At 45.4% G+C, this 18,911-nt stretch overlaps 1 protein-coding gene across 1 annotated transcript in view; it reads right to left on the reverse strand.

Moving 5' to 3' along the window:
* The window catches only part of LOC121584279 (extracellular matrix organizing protein FRAS1-like), a 272,736-nt gene that overhangs the window by 66,233 nt on the left and 187,592 nt on the right, over positions 1-18,911 (reverse strand). The window contains exons 38-39 of the mRNA XM_045225959.1: positions 6,020-6,172; positions 1,172-1,351 (exon numbers count right to left, since the gene is read on the reverse strand). Coding sequence (XP_045081894.1) covers positions 1,172-1,351; positions 6,020-6,172 — 333 coding nt within the window. The remainder of the gene's footprint in view (positions 1-1,171; positions 1,352-6,019; positions 6,173-18,911) is intronic.

Raw genomic sequence — 18,911 nt, forward strand, 5'->3', positions numbered from 1 at the left:
CAGTGTTGCTTGCCTCGAAAGCGAGCATAGAAGTGATTTAGCTAGTCTGGTAGGCTTGTGTCACTGGGCAGCTTGTGGCTATGCTTCCCTTTGTAGTCTGTAATAGTTTGCAAGCCCTGCCACATCCGACGAGTGTCGGAGCCGGTGTAGTACGATTCAATCTTAGTCCTGTATTGACTCTTTGCCTGTTTGATGGTTCGTCGGAGGGCATAGTGGAATTTCTTGTAAGCGTCCGGGTTAGAGTCCCACTCCTTGAAAACGGTAGCTCTACCCTTTAGCTCAGTGCGGATGTTGCCTGTAATCCATGGCTTCTGGTTGGGGTATGTACGTACGGTCACTGTGGGGACGACGTCATTGATGCACTTATTGATGAAGCCAGTGACTGATGTGGTGTACTCCTCAATGCTATCGGAAGAATCCCGGAACATATTCCAGTCTGTGCTAGCAAAACATTCCTGTAGCTTAGCATCTGCGTCATCTGACCACATCCTTATTAACCGAGTCATTGGTGCTTCCTGCTTTAGTTTTTGCTTATAAGCAGGAATCAGGATGATAGAGTTATGGTCAGATTTGCCAAATGGAGGGCGGGGGACAGCTTTGTACGTGTCTCTGTGTGTGGCGTAAAGATGGTCTAGAGTATTTTTTCCTCTGGTTGCACATTTAACATGCTGGTAGAAATTAGGTAGAACAAATTAAAGTTTCCCTGCATTAAAGTCCCCGGCCACTAGGAGCACTGCCTCTGGATGAACGTTTTCATGTTTGCTTATGGCCTTATACAGCTCATTGAGTGCAATCTTAATGCCAGCATCTGTTTGTGGTGGTAAATAGACAGCTACGAAAAATATAGATGTAGTAGGGCGTTCTGGATAAAAGCATCTGCTAAACGGCATATACTGTAAGCAGAACGGATAGCATGTCATGCAAAGCGAGTATGCGCTGGCCTCACTGGTTCAGACTCAGAGAACAACTAGAGCGAGACTCATTATTTCATGTTGGATTACACAGGTGTGCGTGTGCGTGTATGTGTGTGTACGTTAGAACGCGTATGTGTGTGTGTAAGTTTCAGCCTTTATAAGCTTGTTTATGCACGAGTGTGTAAAATATATTTACATTTAAAATATGTTTTGTGCAGGCATGTGTGTCTGTTTGAGCTGGGCTCCAGCAGTAGTACCTGGGGTGCTGGCGTGCTCCAGATGCCCCAGCACTGTCTGCCTGGTGATGCGGTACACGAGTTCTCCAGGCTCACTGTCCTGGTCTGTAGCTGACAGCTGGAGAGTAGTCAGCTTCTTCACTGAGTTCTCATCCAACACCAGACCCTTATTCACTACCACAGAGGGGGGCAGGCGGTCCTCTGGAGGGGGGGACAGGGGAACGGGGGGAAGGAGACGAGGAAGATGATAGCGGGAAGGAGAGATCAAAACCGGAGAGTGAAGATGTTTCAACCACATGGGAACAGAAAGCCTAGAACAGACCACGTGTTTTTGGAACGCATCAGGGTAGAAGACCACCGCTCTGGACCAACTACCAGTAACAATTGGCAACTGACTTTTTCCAATTGATCGCCAGTACTGTGTTCCCTACATAAGAAGAAACCATACAAAGTTACCTATCTAGTACACTGATGAAGAAGGACTGGAACCTACCTAGTACATTGATGTAGAAGGACTGGAACCTACCTAGTACACGGATGAAGAAGGACTGGAACCTACCTAGTACACTGTAGAAGGACTGGAACCTGCCTAGTACACTGAAGAAGAAGGAATGGAACCTACCTAGTACACTGAAAAGAAAGACTGGAACCTACCTAGTACACTGATAAAGAAGGACTGGAACCTACCTAGTACACTGGTGTAGAAGGACTGGAACCTACCTAGTACACTGATAAAGAAGGACTGGAACCTACCTAGTACACTGTAGAAGGACTGGAACCTGCCTAGTACACTGAAGAAGAAGGACTGGAACCTACCTAGTACACTGATCACTGATAAAGAAAGACTGGAATCTACCTAGTACACTGATGAAGAAGGACTGTAACCTACCTAGTACATTGATGTAGAAGGACTGGAACCTACCTAGTACACGGATGAAGAAGAACTGGAACCTACCTAGTACACTGATAAAGAAGGACTGGAACCTACCTAGTACACTGATGTAGAAGGACTGGAACCTACCTAGTACACTGATAAAGAAGGACTGGAACCTACCTAGTACACTGTAGAAGGACTGGAACCTGCCTAGTACACTGAAGAAGAAGGACTGGAACCTACCTAGTACACTGATAAAGACAGACTGGAACCTACCTAGTACACTGATAAAGAAGGACTGGAACCTACCTAGTACATTGATGTAGAAGGACTGGAACCTACTTAGTACACTGATGTAGAAGGACTGGAACCTACCTGGTACACTGATGTAGAAGGACTGGAACCTACCTAGTACACTGATTTAGAAGGACTGGAACCTACCAAGTACACTGATAAAGAAAGACTGGAACCTACCTAGTACACTGAAGAATAAGGACTGGAACCTACCTAGTACACTGATAAATAGAGACTGGAACCTACCTAGTACATTATGTAGAAGGACTGGAACCTACCTAGTACACTGATAAAGAAGGACTGGAACCTACCTAGTACACTGATAAAGAAGGACTGGAACCTACCTAGTACACTGATAAAGAAGGACTGGCACCTACCTAGTACACTGATGTAGAAGGACTGGAACCTACATAGTACACTGATAAAGAAGGACTGGAACCTACCTAGTACACTGATGTAGAAGGACTGGAACCTACTTAGTACACTGATGTAGAAGGACTGGAACCTACCTGGTACACTGATGTAGAAGGACTGGAACCTACCTAGTACACTGATTTAGAAGGACTGGAACCTACCAAGTACACTGAAGAAGAAGGACTGGAACCTACCTAGTACACTGATAAAGAGAGACTGGAACCTACCTAGTACATTATGTAGAAGGACTGGAACCTACCTAGTACACTGATAAAGAAGGACTGGAACCTACCTAGTACACTGATAAAGAAGGACTGGCACCTACCTAGTACACTGATGTTGAAGGACTGGAACCTACCTAGTACACTGATAAAGAAGACCTGGAACCTACCTAGTACACTGATAAAGAAAGACTGGAACCTACCTAGTACACTGACTTAGAAGGACTGGAACCTACCTAGTACACTGATAAAAAAAAACTGGAACCTACCTAGTACACTGATGTAGAAGGACTGGAACCTACCTAGTACACTGATGTAGAAGGACTGGAACCTACCTAGTACACTGACATAGAAGAACTTGAACCTACCTAGTACACTGATGTAGAAGGACTGGAACCTACCTAGTACATGGATGAAGAAGAACTGGAACCTACCTATTACACTGATAAAAAAGGACTGGAACCTACCTAGTACACTGATGTAGAAGGACTGGAACCTACTTAGTACACTGATGTAGAAGGACTGGAACCTACCTGGTACACTGATGTAGAAGAACTGGAACCTACCTAGTACACTGATTTAGAAGGACTGGAACCTACCAAGTACACTGAAGAAGAAGGACTGGAACCTACTTAGTACACTGATAAAGAGAGACTGGAACCTACCTAGTACATTATGTAGAAGGACTGGAACCTACCTAGTACACTGATAAAGAAGGACTGGAACCTACCTAGTACACTGATAAAGAAGGACTGGAACCTACCTAGTACACTGATAAAGAAGGACTAGCACCTACCTAGTACACTGATGTTGAAGGACTGGAACCTACCTAGTACACTGATAAAGAAGACCTGGAACCTACCTAGTACACTGATAAAGAAAGACTGGAACCTACCTAGTACACTGATTTAGAAGGACTGGAACCTACCTAGTACACTGATAAAAAAAGACTGGAACCTACCTAGTACACTGATGTAGAAGGACTGGAACCTACCTAGTACACTGATGTAGAAGGACTGGAACCTACCTAGTACACTGACATAGAAGAACTTGAACCTACCTAGTACACTGATGTAGAAGGACTGGAACCTACCTAGTACATGGATGAAGAAGAACTGGAACCTACCTATTACACTGATAAAAAAGGACTGGAACCTACCTAGTACACTGATGTAGAAGGACTGGAACCTACTTAGTACACGGATGTAGAAGGACTGGAACCTACCTGGTACACTGATGTAGAAGGACTGGAACCTACCTAGTACACTGATTTAGAAGGACTGGAACCTACCAAGTACACTGATAAAGAAAGACTGGAACCTACCTAGTACACTGAAGAAGAAGGACTGGAACCTACCTAGTACACGGATAAAGAGAGACTGGAACCTACCTAGTACATTATGTAGAAGGACTGGAACCTACCTAGTACACTGATAAAGAAGGACTGGAACCTACCTAGTACACTGATAAAGAGAGACTGGAACCTACCTAGTACATTATGTAGAAGGACTGGAACCTACCTAGTACACTGATAAAGAAGGACTGGAACCTACCTAGTACACTGATAAAGAGAGACTGGAACCTACCTAGTACATTATGTAGAAGGACTGGAACCTACCTAGTACACTGATAAAGAAGGACTGGAACCTACCTAGTACACTGATAAAGAGAGACTGGAACCTACCTAGTACATTATGTAGAAGGACTGGAACCTACCTAGTACACTGATAAAGAAGGACTTTAACCTACCTAGTACACTGATAAAGAAGGACTGGCACCTACCTAGTACACTGATGTAGAAGGACTGGAACCTACCTAGTACACTGATTTAGAAGGACTGGAACCTACCAAGTACACTGATAAAGAAAGACCGGAACCTACCTAGTACACTGAAGAAGAAGGACTGGAACCTACCTAGTACACTGATAAAGAGAGACTGGAACCTACCTAGTACATTATGTAGAAGGACTGGAACCTACCTAGTACACTGATAAAGAAGGACTGGAACCTACCTAGTACACTGATAAAGAGAGACTGGAACCTACCTAGTACATTATGTAGAAGGACTGGAACCTACCTAGTACACTGATAAAGAAGGACTGGAACCTACCTAGTACACTGATAAAGAGAGACTGGAACCTACCTAGTACATTATGTAGAAGGACTGGAACCTACCTAGTACACTGATAAAGAAGACCTGGAACCTACCTAGTACACTGATAAAGAAAGACTGGAACCTACCTAGTACACTGATTTAGAAGGACTGGAACCTACCTAGTACACTGATGAAGAAAGACTGGAACCTACCTAGTACACTGATGTAGAAGGACTGGAACATACCTAGTACACTTTTAAAGAAGAACTGGAACCTACCTAGTACACTGATAAAGAAGGACTGGAACCTACCTAGTACACTGATGTAGAAGGACTGGAACCTACTTAGTACACTGATGTAGAAGGACTGGAACCTACCTGGTACACTGATGTAGAAGGACTGGAACCTACCTGGTACACTGATGTAGAAGGACTGGAACCTACCTAGTACACTGATTTAGAAGGACTGGAACCTACCTAGTACACTGATAAAAAAAGACTGGAACCTACCTAGTACACTGATAAAGAAAGACTGGAACCTACCTAGTACACTGATGTAGAAGGACTGGAACCTACCTAGTACACTAATGTAGAAGGACTGGAACCTACCTAGTACACTGACGTAGAAGAACTGGAACCTACCTAGTATACTGATGTAGAAGGACTGGAACCTACCTAGTACATGGATGAAGAAGAACTGGAACCTACCTATTACACTGATAAAGAAGGACTGGAACCTACCTAGCACACTGATGTAGAAGGACTGGAACATACCTAGTACACTGATGAAGAAAGACTGGAACCTACCTAGTACACTGATGTAGAAGGACTGGAACCTACCTAGTACACTTTTAAAGAAGGACTGGAACCTACCTAGTACACTGATAAAGAAGGACTGGAACCTACCTAGTACACGGATGAAGAAGAACTGGAACCTACCAAGTACACTGATAAAGAAGGACTGGAACCTACCTGGTACACTGATAAAGAAGAACTGGAACCTACCTAGTGCACTGATGTAGAAAGACTGGTCGATCAGTTTGTTGCCCTCTGGATCCACCAGGTTGAACTTGAAGGAGATGCTCCCTCCTTTCTCTCCCTTCTCGTGACTGTACTCCAACAGACCTGCAACACACACACACAAACACACGCAGTCAATATTAGTATCAACTCACTCAACTTAATCCAACAGGCCTGCAACACACACACACAAACACACGCAGTCAATATTAGTATCAACTCACTCAACTTAATCCAACAGACCTGCAACACACACACACAAACACACGCAGTCAATATTAGTATCAACTCACTCAACTTAATCCAACAGGCCTGCGACACACATCGTTTTGGTGAACCCGACATGATACTGAAATGATCGTTAACCTTATACATACACCCAGATGCAGTCAACATGACTGTCAACTCACTCAAGGGCGATTCCACACCAGCGTAAGCGGAAAATACATTTGGTATCTCAGATTGTTCTGGCAATTCTCACATAGAAACTTCATTGGGAGGAAGGATTTTTTCTGAAAATCATAATGAAAGTGGCCATTTTAGGCCCTTTTTAGACCTTCTGTAAGAGCCTATGAACTGTTAACTGCACATGATACAGACAACATATTGGTGTCATTATACCCCTTATAGTGTGCTCTAAAATAGTATGTGGTCCTCTGTAGCTGTAGGATGTGGTCCTCTGTAGCTCAATTGGTAGAGCACGGCGCTTGTAACGCCAGGGTAGTGGGTTCGATCCCCGGGACCACCCATACGTAAAAATGTATGCGCACATGACTGTAAGTCGCTTTGGATAAAAGCGTCTGCTAAATGGCATATTATTATTATTATTATTATATTATTATATTATTATATTATTATATTATAATTATTATTATTATTATTATTATTATTATTATTATTATTATTATTATTATGTCTAGATTCAGAAGAAAAAAAATCACATTAATTTATTAAACATTAAAAATATTAATATTATATTAACACCCTTTTTGATTTAGATTATTTTTTGACATATTGTTTAGAAAAAAATACTCTTCAAACACGTCAAATTTCCAGAGTGGGCTCCTGCTGGCATGGAATTGCTCTCAACTAACTATATAGACAAACCATTGACACTCATCTACAAGTAACTGCCAAAATAATGCAAACACTTGAGTAAATGAGGGATACAAAATATATTGAAAGCAAGTGCTTCCACACAGGTGTGGTTCCTGTGTTAATTAAGCAATTAAGATCCCATCATCAAATCAAATGTTATTTGTCACCTGCAGACCCCTTGACTTTTTCCATATTTTGTTAGGTTACAGCCTTATTCTAAAATTGATTAAATCATTTTTTCCCCTCATCAATCTACACACAATACCCAATAATGACAAAGCAAAAATAGGTTTTTAGACATTTATAAAAAAAATATCACATTTACGTAAGTATTCAGACCCTTTACTCAATACTTTGTTGAAGCACCTTTGGCAGCAACTACAGCATCGAGTCTTCTTGGGTATGACACTACAAGCTTGGCACACCTGTATTTGGGGAGTTTCTCCCATTCTTCTCTGCAGATCCTCTCAAGCTCTGTCAGGTTGGATGGGGAGCGTTGCTGCACAGCTATTTTCAGGTCTCTCCAGAGATGTTCAAGTCCAGGCTCTGGCTGGGCCACTCAAGGACATTCAGAGACTTGTCCCGAAACCACTCCTGCGTTGTCTTGGATGTGTGCTTAGGGTCATTGTCCTGTTGGAAGGTGAACCTTAGCCCCAGTCTGAGGTCCTGAACGCTCTGGAGCAGGTTTTCATCAAGGATCTGTCTGTACTTTGCTCCGTTCATCTTTGCCTGACTAGTCTCCCAGTCCCTGCCGCTGAAAAACACCCCCACAGTATGATGGTGCCACCACCATGCTTCACCGTAGGGATGGTGCCAAGTTTCATCCAGACGTGACGCTTGGCATTCAGGCCAAAGAGTTCAATCTTGGATTCATCAGACCAGATAATCTTGTTTCTCATGGTCTGAGAGTCTTTAGGTGCCTTTTGGCAGTCTCCAAGTGGGCTGTCGTGACTTTTACTGAGGAGTGGTTTCCGTCTGGCCACTCTACCATAAAGGCCTGATTGGTGGAGTGCTGCAGAGATGACTGTCCTTCTGGAAGGTTCTCCCATCTCCACAGAGGAACTCTGGAGCTCTGTCAGAGTGACCATCAGGTTCTAGGTCACCTTCCTGTCTAAGGCCCTTCTCCCCCGATTGCTCAGTTTGGCCGGGCAGCCAGCTCTTGGAAGAGTCTTGATGGTTCCAAACTTCTTGCATGTAAGGATGGCCACTGTGTTCTTGAGGACCTTTAATGCTGCAGAATGTTTTTGGTACCCTTCCCCAGATCTGTGTGTCACACCCTGGCTCTGGGGACTCTATATGTTGAGCCAGAGTGTGTAGATTCTATGTGTTTGTGTTCTGTGTTGTAGTATCTAGTTTTGTATTTCTATGTTGGCCAGAGTGGTTCTCAATCAGAGGCAACGAGTGTCAGCTGTTGCTGGTTGTCTCTGATTGGGAACCACATTTAAACAGGCTGTTTTCCCACAGTAGTTGTGGGATCTTGTTCGGTGTTGGTTGTGTTTAGACCTAGGACGTCACGTTATCGTTTATTGTTTTGTTCGTGTTATCACTTTTGATAATAAAGTATGTTCGCATTTCACGCTGCGCCTTGGTCCTCCTCCTTCGACGATCGTGACAGAAGATCTCACCATACCAGGACCAAGCAGCGTGTCCAGGAGCAGGCAGCCTGGACGTGGGAGCAGATATTGTATGGGCAGGGGTCCTGGACCTGGGAGGAAATCCAGGCCGGGATGGATCACCGTCCGTGGAAGGAGACTGTGGAGGCGCGACGGAGAGAGGAGCAACGGCGTCAACAGTGTCGTCGTCGGACGGACGAGAGGCAACCCCAAAAAAAATTTAGGGGGGGGCACACGGCATGGGCGACGGGGCAGCAGGAGGCAGCTACAGGGCGTATTGGGAGGTTGGGTGATGAGGCCACCAGGTTAAGGGGGCTATTGGTCCAGAGGGAGCAGGAGTTAGTGGTTCAGAGGGTGGAGCTACTGGAGGCAATAAGGGAGAAGGTGAGAGTAGAGGCAAGGCGAGAGGAACTGTGTAGGCAGCTGAGGGAGCGGAGGGTTATGAAGAAACCCAGTCCCGCTCCTCACACCAAGCAAGTGGTGTGCGTCACCAGTCCGGTCCGGCCCGTTCCTGCTCCCCGCACTAAGTTGATGGTGCGCGTCGCCAGCCCGGCCCGGCCTGTTCCTGCCCCTCGCACCAAGACTACGGTGCGCGTCGCCAGCCCGGCCCGGCCTGTTCCTGCTCCCCGCACCAAGCCAATGGTGCACGTCACCAGCCCGGCCCGGCCTGTTCCTGCTCCCCGCACCAAGCTAATGGTGCGCGTTGCCAGCCCGGCCCGGCCTGTTCCTGCTCCCCGCACCAAGCTAATGGTGCGCGTCGCCAGCCCGGCCCGGCCTGTTCCTGCTCCCCGCACCAAGCTAATGGTGCGCGTCGCCAGTCCGGCCCGGCCTGTTCCTGCCACTCGCACCAAGCCTACGGGGTGCGTCGCCAGCCCGGCCCGGCCTGTTCCTGCCACTCGCACCAAGCCTACGGTGCGCGTCGCCAGCTCGGCCCGGCCTGTTCCTGCCACTCGCACCAAGCCTACGGTGTGCGTCGCCAGCCCGGCCCGGCCTGTTCCTGCCACTCGCACCAAGCCTACGGTGCGCGTCGCCAGCCCGGCCCGGCCTGTTCCTGCCACTCGCACCAAGCCTACGGTGAGCGTCACCAGCCCGGCCCGGCCTGTTCCTGCCACTCGCACCAAGCCTACGGTGCGCGTCGCCAGCCCGGCCCGGCCTGTTCCTGCCACTCGCACCAAGCCAGGGGTGCGAGTCGTCAGCCCGGTACGGCCCGTTCCTGCTCCACGCACCAAGCCAGGGGTGCGCATCGTCAGCCCGGTCCGGCCCGTTGCTGCTCCACGCACCAAGCCAGGGGTGCGCATCGTCAGCCCGGTCCGGCCCGTTCCTGCTCCACGCACCAAGCCAGGGGTGCGCGTCGTCAGTCCGGCACAACCCGTGCCTGGGTTACCGGTGCCTGGTCAGGTACCGGTCAGCTGCTCCACACCGGAGCTTAAGCAATCCGCTCCTACGATGTCCAGTCCAGTTCCAGCCAGCGGGGTCAGACCGGACCAGGGGCGCTACGGGGGGATGGTTGAAGGGTGGTGGTCAAGCCCGGAGCCGGAACCGCCTCCGAGGAGGAATGCCCACCCAGCCCTCCCCTGTTTGGTTTATGTTGAGGCGCGGTCGCAGTCCGCGCCTTTGGGGGGGGGGGTACTGTCCCACCCTGGCTCTGGGGACTCTATATGTTGAGCCAGGGTGTGTAGATTCTATGTGTTTGTGTTCTGTGTTGTAGTATCTAGTTTTGTATTTCTATGTTGGCCAGAGTGGTTCTCAATCAGAGGCAACGAGTGTCAGCTGTTGCTGGTTGTCTCTGATTGGGAACCACATTTAAACAGGCTGTTTTCCCACAGTAGTTGTGGGATCTTGTTCCGTGTTGGTTGTGTTTAGACCTAGGACGTCACGTTATCGTTTATTGTTTTGTTCGTGTTATCACTATTGATAATAAAGTATGTTCGCATTTCACGCTGCGCCTTGGTCCTCCTCCTTCTACGATCGTGACACTGTGCCTCAACACAATTCTGTCTAGAAGCTCTACAGACAATTCCTTCGACCTCATGGCTTGGTTTTTGCTCTGACATGCACTGTCAATTGTGGGACCTTATATAGAAAGGTGTGTGCCTTTCCAAATCATGTCCAATCAATTGAATTTACCACTGGTGGACTCCAATCAAGTTGTAGAAACATCTCAAGGATGGTCAATGGAAACAGGATGAACCTGAGCTTAATTTCGAGTTTCATAGCAAACGGTCTGAATACTTGTGTAAATAAGGTATTTCTTTTTTTTTCTTTTTTTATAAATTTGCAAACATTTCTAAAAACCTGTTTTCGCTTTGTCATTATGAGGTATTGTGTGTAGATTGCTGAGGATTTTATTTTATTTAATCAATTTTAGAATAGGCTTTAACGTAACAAAATGTGGAAAAAGTCAAGGTGTCTGAATACTTTCCGAAGGCACTGTATATGGGGGATACAACCATCTCAGCGCTGCAGTTTTTGCTGCGAAGAGACAGAATCATTAGATAATTTGTTTTGGTACTGTCCATATGTAGCTTGTTTTTAATCGCAGGTTCAGGAATGGCTGAAGAATTGTAACATTTACCTGGCGCTAACTCTGCAAGTAGCACTGCTGGGAGATTTGAAAAGTCAAAGTCAATCGATCAATAATATAATAATACTCTTAGTAAAAATGTTTATCTTTAATTTACAATCTGTAGAAACAACGAGAATAGAAGGGTTCAGAACTTTTGTGAAACATCAAAACACAGTTGAAAAATATATGGCAAATAGAAATCAAAACTGGATGGTGTTCAGAGATAAATGGGAGGGGTTGAGTGGAGCTGAAGGGTGGGACTAAAAATAACAAGATAACTAATGTAAATATACTGTGTCCGTAAAATGTATATACTGTACGTTCAGAACTTTTGTGAAACAGCACAGTTGAAAAATATATAACAAATATTACTTGTCACACGCACCGAGTACAACCGTGAAATGCTTACTTACAAGCCCTTAACCAACAATGCAGTTTTAAGAAAAATAAGGGTTAAGAAAATATTTAAAAAATAAAAGAGCAACAATAAAATAACAATAACGAGGCTATATACAGGGGGTACCGGTACCGAGTCAATGTGCGGGGAGGTACAGGTTAGTCGAGGTAATTTGTACATGTAGGTAGGGATAAAGTGACTATGCATAGATAATAAACAGTCAGTAGCAGCAGTGTACAAAAAGGGGGGGGGTCAATGCAAATAGGCCGGGTAGCCATTTGATTAGCTGTTCAGCAGTCTTATGGCTTGGGGGTAGAAGCTGTTAAGAAGCATTTTGGACCTAGACTTGACGCTCCAGTACCGCTTGTCATGCAGTAGCAGAGAGAACAGTCTATGACTAAGGTGGCTGGAGTCTTTGGCAGTTTTTAGGGCCTTCCTCTGACACCGCCTGGTATAGAGGTCCTGGAAGGCAGGAAGCTTGGCCCCAATGATGTATTGGGCCATAAACACTACCCTCTGTAGCGCCTTGCTGTCGGAGGATGAGCAGTTGCCATACCAGGCAGTGATGCAACCAGTCAGAATGCTCTCGATGGTGCAGCTGTATAACTTTTTGAGGATCTGAGGACCCATGCCAAATCTTTTCAGTCTCCTGAGGGGGAATAGGCATTGTCGTTCCCTCTTCACGACTGTCTTGGTGTGTTCGGACCATGATAGTTTGTTGGTGATGTGGACACCAAGGAACTTGAAGCTCTCGACCCGCTCCACTACAGCAACATCGATGTTGATGGGGGCATACTCACCCCTCTGTTTCCTGTAGTCCACGATCAGCTCCTTTGTCTTGCAGACGCTGAGGGAGAGGTTGTTGTTCTGGCACCACACTGCCAGGTCTCTGACCTCCTTCCAATAGGCTGCCTCATCTTCGGTGATCAGTCCCACCATCGTTGTGTCGTCAGCAAACTTGATGATGGTGTTGAAGTCGTGGGTGAACAGGGATTACAGGAGGGGACTAAGCACACACCCCTGAGGTGCCCCCGTGTTGGTGTTGTTGTTGCCTACCTTCACCACCTGGGGGCGGCTCGTCAGGAAGTCCAGGATCCAGTTGCAGAGAAGTTGTTCAGTCCCAGGGTCCTGAGCTTGGTGATTAGCTTGGAGGGGACTATGGTGTTGAACGCTGAGCTGTAGTCAATGAACAGCATTCTTACATAGGTATTCCTTTTGTCCATGTGGGTGACGGCAATAGAGATTGCGTCATCTGTGGATCTGTTGGGGCGGTATGCAAATTGAGTGGGTCCAGGATGTCTGGGTTGATGGTGTGAACCATGACCAGCCTTTCAAAGCATTTCATGGCTATAGATGGGAGTGCTACGTGGTTTAGTCATTTAGACAGATTACCTTGGCATTCTTGGGCATAGGGACTATGGTGATCTGCTTGAAACAAGTTGTTATTACAGACCGGGTCAGGCATAGGTTGAAAATGTCAGTGAAGACACTTGTCAGTTGGTCAGCGCATGCTCTGAGTATGCATCCTGGTATGCTGTCTGGCCCTGCGGCCTTGTGAATGTTGACCTGTTTAAAGGTCTTACTATATCCTCTGGTACACATCCTGGTAATCCGTCTGGCCCTGCAGACTTGTGAATGTTAACCTGTTTAAACTTCTTACTTACATCGGCTATAGAGAGCGTGATCACAGAGTCTGTCCTGAACAGCTGATGCTTTCATGCATGGTTCAGTGTTGCTTGCCTCGAAGTGAGCATATAAGGCAGTTAGCTCGTCTGGTAGGCTCACATAGCTGGACAGCTCGTGGCTGGGTTTCTTAGGAGGTCGTAGCGGGATATCTTATAAGCGTCCAGATTATTGTCCCGTTCCTTGAAAGTGGCAGTTCTAGCCTTTAGCTCAGTGCGAATGTTGCCTCTAATCCATGGCGTCTGGTTGGGGTATGGTTGGCGAGGGAGGCATTTCTAGAGTGTTGTCACCTCCAGGTGAACAAGTGACTTGCTGGTAAAAATGAGGTAAAACGAATTTCAGTTTCCCTGCATTAAAACCACGGGCCATGAGAAACGCCGCCTCTGAATGTGCTTCTTGTTTGCTCATTGAGTTTGGTCTTAGTGCCAGCATCGATTTGAGGTGGTAAATACAGTCTTGGTCAAAAGTTTTGAGAATGACACAAATATTAATTTTCACAAAGTCTGCTGCCTCAGTTTTTATAATGGTAATTTGCATATACTCCAGAATGTTATGAAGAGTGATCAGATGAATTGCAATTAATTGCAAGGTCCCTCTTTGCCATGAAAATGAACTTTATCCCCAAAAAACATTTCCACTGCATTTCAGCCCTGCCACAAAAGGACCAGCTGACATCATGTCAGTGATTCTCTCGTTAACACAGGTGAGTGTTGACGAGGACAAGGCTGGATATCACTCTGTCATGCTGATTGAGTTAGAATAACAGACTGGAAGCTTTAAATTGAGGGTGGTGCTTGAAATCATTGCTCTTCCTCTGTTAACCATGGTTACCTGCAAGGAAACACATGCCTTCATCATTGCTTTGCAAAAAAAGGGCTTCACAGGCAAGGATATTGCTGCTAGTAGGATTGCACCTAAATCAACCATTTATCGGATCATCAAGAACTTCAAGGAGAGAGGTTCAATTGTTGTGAAGAAGGCTTCAGGGCGCCCAAGAAAGTCCAGCAAGCGCCAGGACCGTCTCCTAAAGTTGATTCAGCTGCGGGATCGGGGCACCACCAGTGCAGAGCTTGCTCAGGAATGGCAGCAGGCAGGTGTGAGTGCATCTGCACACACAGTGAGGCGAAGACTTTTGGAGGATGGCCTGGTGTCAAGAAGGGCAGCGAGGAAGCCACTTCTCTCCAGGAAAAACATCAGGGACAGACTGATATTCTGCAAAAGGTACAGGGATTGGACTGCTGAGGACTGGGGTACAGTCATTTTCTCTGATGAATCCCCTTTCCGATTGTTTGGGGTATCTGGAAAAAAGCTTGTCCGGAGAAGTCAAGGTGAGCGCTACCATCAGTCCCGTGTCATGCCAACAGTAAAGCATCCTGAGACCATTCATGTGTGGGGTTGCTTCTCAGCCAAGGAAGTGGGCTCACTCACAATTTTGCCTTAGAACCCAGCCATGAATAAAGAATGGTACCAACACATCCTCAGAGAGCAACATCTTCCAACCATCCAAGAACAGTTTAGTGACGAAAAATGCCTTTTCCATACCTTGCCATAAGGCAAAAGTGATAACTAAGTGGCTCGGGGAACAAAACATCGACATTTTGGGTCCATGGCCAGGAAACTCCCCAGACCGTAATCCCATTGAGAACTTGTGGTCGATCCTCAAGAGGCGGGTGGACAAACAAAAACCCACCAATTCTGACAAACGCCAAGCATTGATTATGCAAGAATGGGCTGCCATCAGTCAGGATGTGGCCCAGAAGTTAATTGACAGCATGCCAGGGCGGATTGCAGAGGTCTTGAAAAAAAAGGGTAAACACTGCCAATATTGACTCTTTGCATAAACTTAATGTAATTGTCAATAAAAGCCTTTAACACTTATGGAATGCTTGTAATTATAATTCAGTATACCATAGTAACATCTGACATTTTGACCACGACTGCTATGAAAAATATAGATGGTAAATAGTATTCTAACTTAGGAGATCAAAAACTTGATCCTTAACGTTAGAGATTGCGCACCAGCTGTTCTCTTCATTTTACCCAAGTCTACCATTCGCTGTTGACGACGCATCGATGTATATCCATGTCTTTGTTCAGCCACAACTCTGAGAAACATAGGATATTTTTTTTTAAATCAGGTCCCGTTGATAGGATAGTATCGAATGGAGCTCATCCAATTTGTTCTCCAGTGACGTAGTCTCCTGTCTCCATAGGAACCTGCCTCTTTTTCACTGCCGCTTCCTCTTTCAAGACCCGGGGATTATGGTCAGGAGTAAACAGAATATCCAGAGCCGCCGATATTCCAAATCGAGGTTAGCGAATGCTGTTCTGATGTCCAGAAGCTGTTTTTGGTAGTAGGAAATGATGGCGGAAACATTATGTACAATGAACATTTAGATCAGTGAAACAAATAACACAAAATAGCAGAATTGGTCAGGATCCTGTAAGACCGTCGCTATCCACGGCACCGCCATTCCCCCACATATGCTTAGGGTCATGTATAAAAATGCTGGGTAGGCCATTATTTTGGCTACCATTGCTATGCCCCCATAGGATGACAATGCCCCCATCCACAGGGCACGAGTGGTCACTGAACGGTTTGATGAGCATGAAAACGATGTAAACCATATGCCAGGGTGTCTCAGTCACCAGATCTCAAACAAATTGAACACTTATGGCACAGCTTGGAGCATCGCCTGAGACAGCGTTTTCCATAACCATCAACAAAACACCAAATTACACAATTTCTTGTGGAAGAATGGTGTCGCATCACTCCATTTGATAGTAACAGATGACATTCATATTCTGACAATCTCTCAAACTCACTTAGATAATACCTTTGATGATACAGTGGTAGCAATACAAGGTTATAACATTTACAGAAAATACAGAAATGCCAATGGGGGCGGTGTTGCGGTCTATATTCAGAACAACATTCCTGTAAAGCTTAGAGAAGATCTCATGTTAAATACTGTTGAAGTAATATGGCTACAGGTTCACCTGCCTCACCTAAAGCCCATTCTGGTGGGAAGCTGCTAAAGACCACCAAGTGCTAACAGTCAGTATCTGGATAACATGTGAAATAATATATGTGATATCAATAGAGAGGTCATACAAGAAGTTCTGTAGTGATTCCTATGATGTTGATGTGAAGAATATTTGTTGGTCCATGGTATGTAATGATGAGCAAACAGACACTGTACTTCACACATTTATGAAATTGCTTATCCCAGTTACTAATAAGCATGCACCCATTAAGAAAATGACTGTAAAAACTGTTAAATCCCCGTGGATTGATGAGGAACTGAAACATTTTATGGTTGAGAGGGATGAGGCAAAAGAGATGGCAAATAGGTCTGGCTGCACAACCAATTGGCAAACGTACTGCAAATTGAGAAATCATGTGACTAAACTGAATAAAAAGAAGAAGAAACTATACTATGAAACAAAGATAAATGACATAAAGAATGACAGTAAGAAGCTTTGGAGCACCTTAAATGAACTTTTGGGCAAAAAGGCTAACTCCGATCCATCATTCATTGAATCAGATGGCTCATTCATCACAAAACCCACTGATATTGCCAACTACTTTAATGATTTTATCATTGTCAAGATTAGCAAACTTAGGCATGACATGCCACAACAAACGCTGACACTTCACATCCAAGTATATCTGACCAAATTATGAAAGACAAGCATTGTAATTTTGAATTACATAAAGCAAGTGTGGAAGAGGTGAAAAAAGTATTATTGTCGATCAACAATGACAAGCCACCGGGGTTTGACAACTTGGATGGAAAATTACTGAGGATAATAGCGGATGATATTTCCACTGCTATTTGCCATTTCTTCAATTTAAGCTTACTAGAAAGTGTATGCCCCCAGGCCTGAAGGGAAGCAAAAGTTATTCCCCTACCTAAGAATAGCAACGCCCCCTTAACTGGCTCAAATAGCCGACCAACCAACCCTTAGTAAACCTTTGGAAAAAATTGTTTTTGACCAGATAAAATACTATTTCACAGCAAACAAATTGACAACAGACTTTCAGCACGCTTATAGGAAGGACATTCAACAAGCACAGCACTTACACAAATGACTGTTGATTGACTGAGAGAAATTGATAATAAAAAGATTGTGGGGCTGTTTTGTTAGACTTCATTGCGGCTTTTGACATTATTGATCATAGTCTGTTGCTGGAAAAACGTATGTGTTATGGCTTTACATTACATTTTAGTCATTTAGCAGACGCTCTTATCCAGAGCGACTTACAGTTAGTGAATACATATTTTTTTATACTGGCCCCCCGTGGGAATCGAACCCACAACCCTGGCGTTGCAAACGCCATGCTCTATCAACTGAGCTACATCCCTGCCGGCCATTCCCTCCCCTACCCTGGACGACGCTGGGCCAATTGTGTGCCGCCCATGAGTCTCCCGGTCGCGGCCGGCTGCGACAGAGCCTGGATTCGAACCAGGATCTCTAGTGGCACAGTTAGCACTGCAAAGCAGTGCCTTAGACCACTGCGCCACTCAGGAGTACACCCCCTGCTATATTATAGATGAAGAGTTACCTGTCTAACAGAACACAGAGGGTGTTCTTTAATGGAAGCCTCTCCAACAAAATACAGGTAGAATCAGGAATTCCCCAGGGCAGCTGTCTAGGCCCCTTACTTTTTTCAATCTTTACTAACGACATGCAACTGGCTTTGAGTAAAGCCAGTGTGTCTATGTATGTGGATGACTCAACACTATACACGTCAGCTACCACAGCAACTGAAATGACAGCAACTCTTAACAAAGAGCTGCAGTTAGTTTCAGAATGAGTGGCAAGGAGTAAGTTAGTCCTAAATATTTCTACAACTAAAAGCATTGTATTTGGGACAACTCATTTACTAAACCCTATACATCAACTAAATCTTGTAATAATCTGGAAATTGAGCAAGTTGAAGATTGTAAACTGTCATGGTCAACACATATTGATACAACAGTAGCTAGGATGGGAAGAAGTGTGTCTATATTAAAGCGCTGCTCTGCATTCTTAACAGCACTATCAACAAGGAAGGTCCTACAGGCCCTAGTTTTGTCACACCTGGACTACTGTTCAGTCGTGTGGTCAGGTGCCACAAAGAGGGACTTGGCTCAGAACAGGGCAGCACGGCTGGCCCTGGGATGTACACAGAGAGCTAACATTAATAATATGCATGTCAATCTCTCCTGGCTCAAAGTCGAGGAGAGATTGACTTCATCACTACTTGTATTTGTGAGAAGTATTGACATGTTGAATGCAACGTGCTGTCTGTTTGAACTACTGGCGCACAGCTCGGACACCCATGCATACCCCACAAGACATGCCACCAGAGGTCTCTTCACAGTCCCCAAGTCCAGAACAGACTATGGGAGGCGCACAGTACTACATAGAGCAATGACTACATGGAACTCTATTCCACATCAGGTAACTGATGCCAGCAGTAAAATCAGATTTAAAAAA

This window comes from Coregonus clupeaformis, chromosome 16 (assembly GCF_020615455.1).
Source record: "Coregonus clupeaformis isolate EN_2021a chromosome 16, ASM2061545v1, whole genome shotgun sequence".
Classification (NCBI taxonomy): Eukaryota; Metazoa; Chordata; class Actinopteri; order Salmoniformes; family Salmonidae; genus Coregonus; species Coregonus clupeaformis.